Source organism: Phalacrocorax carbo, chromosome Z (assembly GCF_963921805.1).
Source record: "Phalacrocorax carbo chromosome Z, bPhaCar2.1, whole genome shotgun sequence".
NCBI lineage: Eukaryota > Metazoa > Chordata > Aves > Suliformes > Phalacrocoracidae > Phalacrocorax > Phalacrocorax carbo.
The window spans coordinates 73,440,249-73,450,129 of record NC_087548.1 but is presented as its reverse complement, the minus strand read 5'-3'; the positions used below and the strand labels follow the sequence as shown (position 1 = coordinate 73,450,129).

At 50.2% G+C, this 9,881-nt stretch overlaps 1 protein-coding gene across 1 annotated transcript; it reads left to right on the top strand.

The window, feature by feature from the left end:
- The first annotated feature begins 3,803 nt into the window (after positions 1–3,803).
- On the top strand, positions 3,804–9,366 carry TOPORS (TOP1 binding arginine/serine rich protein, E3 ubiquitin ligase). Its single transcript, XM_064438089.1, has 2 exons — positions 3,804–4,386; positions 5,508–9,366. The coding sequence occupies exons 1-2, from the start codon at positions 4,222–4,224 to the stop codon at positions 8,499–8,501; spliced, it is 3,159 nt and encodes a 1,052-aa protein (XP_064294159.1). The 5' UTR covers positions 3,804–4,221; the 3' UTR covers positions 8,502–9,366.
- The last annotated feature ends 515 nt before the right edge of the window (positions 9,367–9,881 follow it).

The window sequence follows — 9,881 nt, the reverse complement described above, 5'->3', positions numbered from 1 at the left end:
GATAGCATTGGCAAAATAGCCATCTCTGCTGATTTTGTCTGAATGGTTAATGCTGCCTAAGGAAAGTTATTTGCTGTACTATTTTGAAGATGTCAGGAAACACATGCTTTCTGCTACATCTTTGTGGGCAAGGAGAGGATGATGGATGCCGAGCACTGGATCCAAGACCTTCTAGCAACATCCCAGAAGCAAGCTGTGGGGGTCTGCATGAGCTTCTTGACTCCTGTGAGGAAGCACATGAGCTCAAGCTGAACAGAGAGTCTGAAAGGGAAGGGAAGGTGGAAGATAAAACATACATGGTAACAGTGTAAGTGAGCAGCTTCAGACACAGCTTCTTCAGAGACAGGTAGCCCAGTGTGTTAAGAAATGAAACAACCTGCATCAAAACTGCATACGAAGTGAACTTTTAATTCTATTGACAACATGCTGAGCTCATCTTCTCTTATTTTTAAGACTAGTAATCTACTAGAGGTCTTCTTAAATTACTTTCAATCCTTTTCTGAGGAGCTTGATCCGGGACAATGATCCTTATGGGCTTGTCTTCAAGACAATGCATAACATCTGGGCAGAAGAATCACAGTGAATATTTGCTCTAATGTGGGAAACTGAGCTGAATCTAAAACTCAAATTTCTGGGATCTTTTTGGTGACCTGGAGCTCACCAGTGTATGTTTTATTATTATTTTGGTGTTACAACACAGAGAATTTTCATGCTGAGGCGGCAGTTTCAAGTCCTTGGGATGCACATGATTTTAATTCTTGCTTTCCTGAAAGAGCTAGTGTTATTGGGCAAGTAGCAGAGGCAAGCAGAAGGGTGAGCTACAGAGACAGAAGCTGCAAGCTGTGTCCCCCCATTAGACTTGAAGGAGGTACTTCTCAATCTCTGTGTGAGTTTTGATCCCATTCACATGTTACCTGGGAGAAAGAAAGTTGCTTATTGCTGCTGCCATCATCCTGACATGGCTTCAGGCAAACGTCAGGATGTGGAGCTGAGGATGTTTCTTAGACACTTGACACTGACACATGGTGCTGTGATAGCAGCACAGGAGAGAGAAGAGGGAGAATAGCCAGGGCAGAGACTCTCAGTTCTCTTAATATCTGCAGAAACATCACAGGTTTTCTAAGTTAGCTAAGGACAATGATATAAAAAGACCAAGTTCTCTTTCTGCCTCCTTGCTGTCACTGTGCAAAGTCCTAGTTGGTGGCAGGGACATTTTACAGAATCACAGAGTCACAGAATCCCAGGTTGGAAGGGACCTCAGGGATCATCTAGTCCAACCTTTCTGGGAAAAGCAGAGTTTAAACAAGATGGCCCAGCACCCTGTGCAGACGACTCTTGAAGGTGTCCAACGTAGCCAAGTCAACCGCTTCCCTGGGGAGATTATTCCAATGGTGACTGTCCTCACTGTGAAAAATTTCCCTCTGGTGTCCAATGGGAATCTCCTCAAAAGCAACTTGTGTCCATTCCCCCTTGTCCTCTCCGTGTGACTTATATGGTGTTTCATCTCTGCTGCATACAGCCACAGGCTCTGCCTTGGACTTCCAGGGACCAGAGACAATGGGCAGGTCTTGGTCCTCTGGAGGCTGTTGGAGGGGCGCTTCTGAACGCAACGAGCAGCAGCTAATGCAAGGGGAGAGAAACTGAGCCGCTGCTGCTGCTTCCCCGCAGCCATCACGGCTCCATCCTGCGGTGCTGGCAAGCAGGCTTGGGAGCCGTGCTGGGGAGTATTTTGCCATCTCGTGGCAGCTCGCAGGTAAACCAGCTCCGTACGATCACGAACCCTTGATACCCAGAAGGAACAAAGCCAGAATGGGTGATTTCCATCGCGGTGGCTGCAAAATGGCACTTAGGTTTGCAGTGGAGCGAAGCAACCCAAAACCCTCCAGTGACCGATACCTGCTCACCTGCTGCTCCAGGTGCATGCCAGTGGTGGCACCTGAAATGAAGGCGGAGAAGCTACCAGTGAGAGGCCACAGCCTGGGGCAGGCTGGTTGGTGGTCAGAGTGTTTCTAACACAGCTGGCCAGCCCGGCACCCATCACTCCCGCTCTTGGCGCTGTGCTGCTGGAAGTGCCCGTGTGGCCAGGGAAAGAAGACAACTGCACCTGGCAACTGATTGACCACCAGAGTGAGGACAAGAGCACACGAGGCTCAGCTTTTACATGGACAGCGAAGGGTGATCTGGCCACTCAGCTTTGGCTCACAGAAAAAATCAGCAGGGAGGTAGAGAGCCTCTCTGTCAGCTCAGAAATCTTTGAGGGGCACTGCCAGGGCCCAGAACAATTTTCCTGTCTTTGTGGGGTGATGCAGCTAATATGGGAGATGCTAAAAAAACCCAGCAATTGAATAGCCTGAGCCTCCTGCTGACCTCCTTCCCCAGAGGAGCTGTTGCTGCTGTGCTCGAGAGTGCGTTGTCCCAGGTGCCAGGGCGAGCTAGAGAGAGGGCTGGGGGTTGTCCTTGCCCAGGGACTGTGGGTCCCACCATCAACAGCTGGGGCACTGCCGGTGCTGTGGCTGCTGCTCAGGACACAACACTGAGGCCCCTCCACACTCATGCTCCCACAAAGCTGCCCGTGGGGAAAAGCCCTGCTGCTGACCAAGCCATTCCAGAGGACCCGGTGGCCCAGGAAGCCAGGCCAGGCCTCCCTAGGGAAGGGCTTTTCCCTGGCCTCAAAGGGTCTGTGGGTGGGATGAGGTACTTCCAGTCTGTGAAGGCTGCGGGAGAAGAGCCACAAGACGTCTGCTTTTCCCAGCTGTGTAGAAAACCAGCACCCCAAAGCAGATCCATTTAACTTCCACAACTGCTTTTTTTCAACTCATAAATGAAAACACCCTGTGAAGAGCCTAGGGCATCTTCCATCTTCCCATGTTGGTGACTCAGGGAGTTCCAGAGATGGACTTTGCTAGTGGATGCCATCTCACCTATGAGCCAACACGTGCACATAGCACTTAGGAAGTTGACTGAGTAGGACTATTCTGGATATGGATCCCTCCTATCGTGCCAGCAATGGGAGTGGGTAAAGGTCTCAGTGCCAGCAAAGGGCACAGGAGACAGTGTTGGTCTCAGCTCCAGTGCCTGGGACAGGACCATTACATGTTCCCCCAGCAACTGGGAAAAACAGGGTGAGTAAAGTGAGTCCTAGCACCAGCACGCAAAGCAGGACTGCAGGTCACAGCCCACATGCCTGGTACTGCCTGCTGGGGAGCCACGGTGGTTGCATCTCCCCCAAACACCCGGGAAAAGTATTGGGAGTGGAGATGCAAAGATGCAACTGCTTAACAAATTTCAAGCTGGGCTGGCTGGCACATAGGAGGCCCTGGGTTCAGTCAGGACATCCAGGCATAGGCCCATACTGTTGTTTGGGGACATCTGCGGGTGCAGAGCACCTCTTGGGTAAGTACGTCAGCGCATGTGTGTTTGCTCATAAGCAGGAAGCTGGACTGGCTGGTATGTCTAAGAGGGCTCAAGAATATGAGGCAGCGTTATCGGACAGACAGAAGGGCTGTGCTAGTACTCAGGGGGTCTGTGAGGCCACATGTTTTCACTAGTGAACGTCAACCCTTACCGGCTGCAGAAATAAAGGACATGGCTGGCTCTGCTCATGCTTTATGCAACTCTTGGCAGCACTACATGCAGGTGCTGAGGAAGGCAGCACCACGCCTACGGCAATTTGCAGAGAGAGCTCGGCCAGTGTATTTTTTTTGTCCATGTGGGTACGTGTGTCTCTCACAGATATGCGCTAGTACGAATCAGCGAGGGGAGATCTTCTCTTTCCTGCTGTTTATTTACCGTCGCTTTCCTACGAACCACTGAGGCTTCACTTGCCCAGCTGACCACAGGGCTCCTCCAGCCCCCGATGGGCTCCTCCGCAAGCACTGCCGGGCTGCCGGCGGCGCCCCGGGGGCTCTGCCACCGCCGAGGGCGGCCCCGGGGCCAGGAGGCCGCTCTCACGCTGCCTCCGCCCGAAAGGACACCCGGTCCCGGTCTGCGGCGGGCGTCAGAGCGGGTGTGGTCCCACCACCCCGGTGAAGCCACACCGCCTACCACCTCCCCGCCGCCAAGATGTCGCCCACCGGAAGATGGCAGAAGTGACGCCAGAAACCGGCGACGGCATCCTGTTCCCGGCGGGCTCGGCGGCGGCGGCCCGAGGCGGCCCTGCCGGTGGTGGGGGCAACCGTTCCCCTGGCAACGCCGCTTCTTCTTCCGCCGCCGCCGCCGCTCATGGCGGAGCCCTCAAGGCGCCCGGCGGAGGGCGCCTGCCGCCGTCGCGGCCGCCCGCCGGGGGAGGAGCGGAGGGAGGTCGCCGGCTCCGGGCGCTGCCGGACGCGACAGCGGCTGAAGGCAGGCGCGGCCCCGGCCCGCGCGGGAAGCCAAGGCCCGGCAGCGGTGAGTGCGGGTCACCCTGGGGCCGGCAGCGGCGCCGGGCCCTGCCGGGGCGGGGGATCGGCGGCTGCCGGGGCGGTGGCGGCGGACCGGGCCGAGGGAGGGGGGGGCAGGAGGCGTCACGCCAGGGTGGTGGGGTGGGCGTAAGCCCCTTCCCTTCCTTTCTCTTCCCCCCCCCCCCCCCCCCCCCCCAATGCGTGCCCGTGTGCCCTTGTAGCGCCCGCTGCGTGCGCTAGTGACGCCCCGTGCGTGCGTGTGTGAGGTCGTGGCACCCACCGCGCCCCCACACGCGGGGCCACGCCGTGCTTGGGCCCCGCCGGGCCGCATCTCCGCCTCCGCAGGCGGCGGCGGCCTCCCGGGCTCCCGAGCCCGGAGGCAGCACGGTGACTTATTTCCGCTGAATTGTAACGCCTTACGATAACGCCGATACCCAAAATATCTACCCAAAATATCTATTTTAAGATTTATTTGTTGCCAACCACGCTGACAGCCCGGCTACGTACAAAGGCAGTGTGTGCCTGAGGATGGAGGTAGGAATGGCACCTGGCTGTTTTTGCTTCAGTCTTAAAAACAAAGACTGATTTAGGTTGGAACACATCCCTGAATGTTGTCTAGCCCGGCATGAGCGGCCAGCAAAACACGGGCAGAGGGTGCAGGAAGAGTACAGGTCCAGCAGAACCTGGAAACTGGTAGCTTAGTTCAAGTGCGATTACTCATTTGACTTATTCTTTCTTAAAGGACAGAACTAATTCTCATATTTTTGATATGTAAACGCTGGTCTTTTTTGGAAGCATGTTTCAGAGGATACCATGTTAATCACAAACGTACTGACCACATCAAAGCAGTTACTTATGAGTGGGGAAGAAGACAGGGTCCTGCCTGTTACTTTCGTGTATGCCAGCATGGTTAAAGCTCTGTTTAAAACTTGCAACACCAGAGAGCTAGATCTCACTGTGAAGAGAAGCCAAAGTAGTTAGGTTGCGCAGCCTCTTTGTTTGGTGGTCTCTCAGTGCTAATGCTGGGTTTTGCAACCTGAGGGGTGACTGTTACAAGTTTCTGTGTCTGGACTTTAGCATTTTTGTCTCTCTCAGATAGTGATGATATTTTGTCTCTTCGTTTTCTAGAACATGACATCAGCAGATAAGGGGTTTTCTGAAGATAGCAACTTTTCGCCAAAAGCCAGCACCAGCAAGCTGCCAACAGATGCGTCTCCTGACTCTAAGTGCCCCATCTGCTTGGATAGATTCGACAATGTTGCATATCTAGATCGCTGCTTGCATAGGTTCTGCTTCCGCTGTGTCCAGGAGTGGTCAAAAAACAAAGCAGAATGCCCTCTCTGCAAGCAACCCTTTCTTTCCATTTTCCATACGATTCGTGCTGAAGATGACTTCAAGGAGTACATACTCAGCCCTTCAGAAAATAGCTCTTTTGCCAGCCCTGATGGTCGGAGATTTCGTTACCGTACCACCTTAACAGGGGAACGTCGTGCTGGCCGTTCCCCTTCCCGAAGGACGCTGTTCCCTCCAGATAATGGGATATTGTTTGAAGGGTTGTCAAGCGAACCAGTGCGGCAGAGAGACGGGGAGATTCAGCAGATGATAAGGAGGCTGGCCTCAAGGAGGCAGGCTAGTGCAGAGGGCAGATCTCTGCGGCAGATTCAGGAGGAGGACATGATCAATTTCCGCAGAGCTCTGTACCGCACTGGTGTGCGTATTCGTAGTATTCAGGATGGTGGCCGCTATCGAGACATTTCAGCAGAGTTTTTCCGCCGCAACCCTGCTTGCCTTCACAGATTGGTTCCTTGGTTGAAGCGAGAGCTTACAGTCCTGTTTGGTGCCCATGGATCTTTGGTTAATATTGTACAGCACATTATCATGAGTAATGTAACTAGGTATGATCTAGAAAGTCAGGCCTTTGCTGATGATTTAAAGCCATTTTTACTGAATCGGACTGAGCACTTCTTACATGAATTCATCAGCTTTGCCCGTTGTCCTTTTAACTTAGAAGCATATGATCAACACGCCAATTATGACTGCCCTGCGCCATCGTATGATGAAGGAAGCCACTCAGACTCATCAATTATTACAATATCTCCAGACACGACATGTTCTCAAGGGCCGGATAACAGTTTGTCTGCAACTGGTCTTGGTCAGGCCCCCTGGGATGATGAAACTCCAGGGCCTTCCTATTCCATTTCAGAAGAGGTTCGTGCAACCATAGCTTCTCCTCTGGAGACGTCGGAAAGTTCTGATGAGGACTCTGCTGCAAAGAGTCAAAGAACCAAACTGCAAACTCAGTTACAGGCTAATGCCGACTCAAACGACAGTGACTCTTCCTCAGACAATTGTGTTATTGTTGGGTATGTTAAGCCATTAGCCGAGAGGACACCAGAAGTGGTTGAGCTGTCCTCAGACTCTGAGAAGTCCATCAGGGAAGAGAAAAGAGAAGATGTGAAAAACCAGCAGCCAATCCAGTGTCGCAGTTGGAGTGATAGTGAGCCAAGCAGGAGTTTCTCGCCACATTCCCCCACATATAAGGAGGACGTAGGTAGTTGTAGAAGCTGCTTATCTCCTGCAGCTGAGAAGGCAGAGTCAAAAAAGGGTGAAAAGAACAAATGTAAGGTAAAAGATCTGTCTCCACAGGCCTTGAGCTGGAGCCCCTCTCCAGGGAGTGACACAGTATGCTCCCCTTGGAATCACAGGTTCTCTAGAAAGGGAAAGTCCAGGAGCCCACGGTCCTGTTCACGGAACAGTCGAGGCAGCCATGGTCATCGGTCTAGAAGGGAGCATCGTAGCAAAAGCCAACTTAAAAGGAGACGATCGAGAAGCAGAGATAGTAGCAAACACAGGAGCAAAAGAAGCAGCAGGAGATCGAGGGCTCGTGACAGCAGAGGCTCTCTGAAAAGCCAGAGAGGCTCTCTAAGTCATGAGAGCACTCCATCTAGAGAAGTAAGCCGATCACGATCACGCAGCAAAGGCCATGGCAAAAGGAGATCAAGGAGTAGAGACAGTGATCGTTATTATGTAAGAGACAGTTATCAGAGTAGATACCAGTGGGGTTATGCTTTGTGTAGTCGAAAGGCATTCGGAGATGGCTATGAATCCTCCAGCAGGAGGAGGACTCCATCTGATGCTTTCTACTCAAGGCAGTCTCCTAGTCCAGAATGCAGGATACGATCATTTATTGAAAGGACAGATTCACATAGCCAGAGGGGAGTCCGTGAGAGACACTATTACTGTTATGAAAGATGCAGGTCAAGGAGTCGATCAAGCAATAGGTCAAGGACCCCTTCTGGAGGAACTGACAGAATGAAAAGTGAAAAGCCTAGTGGAAAAAGGAAGTACAAAACTCGACACTTGGAGAATGCATTCATGGAGAGCACAAGTCTGGAAAGAGAAAATGACCCCAAGAAAACTTTCTCAAAATTCAGTGACAGCTACAAAAATGAGGATAGCCTCTCAGACAATCGAGCAAGCAGCGAGACAAAGCGTAAGAAAAAGAAAAAAAGGATGAGGAGTCCAAGTGTGGAGATAGTCTATGAAGGAAAAGTGACAGACACAACAAGACATCTTAAAAAGAAAAAGAAAAAACATAAGAAGAAACACCGGAAACATCACATGAGTAACTCAGCACATTCTTCTCCAGTGGTGATTACAATTGATAGTGATAGTAGCAAGGAGCCAGAAAGTAATGAGTGCGACAGCAGTATTACTTGGACAGGCACAACTCAGATAAATGAGAGGGAAAATGAATCTCCATCTTCTTTACTGGGAAGGACAGGATGTGAACATCTTTACAGAGTTGGTGAGGAGACTGGAGGAGCAGCCAGGAAGTACAGTGTTACTACCAGACAGGGAGACTTAGACGGTGACATTAGAAATGCTGATGTCAAACTTCGAGAAACAGCAATTGAGCAGAGTCTTATAGCGGATACCAGCAGTAACACAGAAACTGTAACCAGCTACGTTCAAGAAGCACCAGCAGCGCCTTCCAGTCAACTGCCTTCCCCCAGGATTTCCTTCCTAGAGTGTCCAGAGAGACAACCACTGATACTAAGACTGCCAAAGAGACTTGTCAACAGATCCTCTTGGTTTGATTTCCCAGAAGAAAAAATGTAGCAGACTTTCCACAGAGCACTTCTTAAAATTGTGAATTTGTTCTAACTACCTTTTTCCCCTTGAGAACAAAAACACCGGATGTGATTTGTGTATGTTAACAGATGTCTGGGAAGTGTGTAAAACCTTTGAATGTGTCTGCACTTTTAAGTCAAAGAATATTGCTAGTACATAAGTCTTAAAGTTTCTCAAAAGACTGTTTGGAAGCTGTAATTTCATAAAGCCATCCTGTATTCTTGTAGTATGTAAAATATATCCACAGAGTATTTCAAAGTTTTGTTTAAAACAAATAGCAAAAAAGGACCCCAAACCAAAAGCCAGAAAATGCATTTTATGGGGATTGCTCTTCAAGACAAAGGATAAATGGCTTGGTTTGTAAGAAATTATGCAGGCTGAATTCTACCATCATTCAAATCTATTTGATTTGAGCTGATCTCTGCTGAAAAGTAATTAGTGATTTCTATATAGATCTTCAAGGGGACTTCCAGCAACATAAAAGTAAGCTATGTCAAAATCTGAATAAAGCAATAAGACTTTTTTAAAATAAATTTAAATGTGTGGACTGTGTGCTTTACAAATGGAACATTTATCTTTTGTTTTGGGGTGTATTACGTGTACAGACCATTAGATGTTCATGCTGTCAGGGGTACTCCAGGTTGGAAGGGACCAGTGGAGGTTGTCAGGTCCCAGCCTTCACTGAAAGCAGGAACAACTTTGATCAGATTGCTTGGGATTTGTTCAGTTTTGAATATTCCCAAAGCTGGATGGCCTCTCTGTGATACCTATTCTAATGTTTGAGTATTCCATGGGAAATATTTTTTTTTCTAAATTTCTTCTATTTTCCTTATTGCAGTCTCTGTGTCTTCTACCTTGCTTCCTATTGCTGTGCAACTTTTGAGGAGCCTGTTTTCCTCTTCTGTAGGCCCTGCTACTACATACTTGAAGACATCTGTCTTGTCTGTAGCCTTGGCAATAGAGCAGTTCCTCCTGACCTTCTTGCTTTGGGCAACATTCACCCAGCTCAGCTCACCCTAGATGTCCTGCCTGTATGTGCGAGGCACAGAGCTCAGGCAGGGTATTGCTCTCCAGGTTTGGGCCTTCTCTATGTGCACAGCAGTAACTATCAGGGCTGAACTATGAAGTTCCCTTCTGCCTCTCCTGTATTATTGCCTCTATGAGTGGTGGGTTTGACCTTGTCTGTTTGCCTGCCAGGTACCCACCAAGCTGTGCTGTCACTTCCCCTCCTCCATGGGATGGGGGAGAAAATAAGATGGGGGAGCTTACGGGTTGAGATAAAGACAGGAAGATCATTTAATGATTACTGTCACAGGCCAAATAGACTCAGGGACAATTAATTTCATTTATTGCCAGTTAAAAATCAAG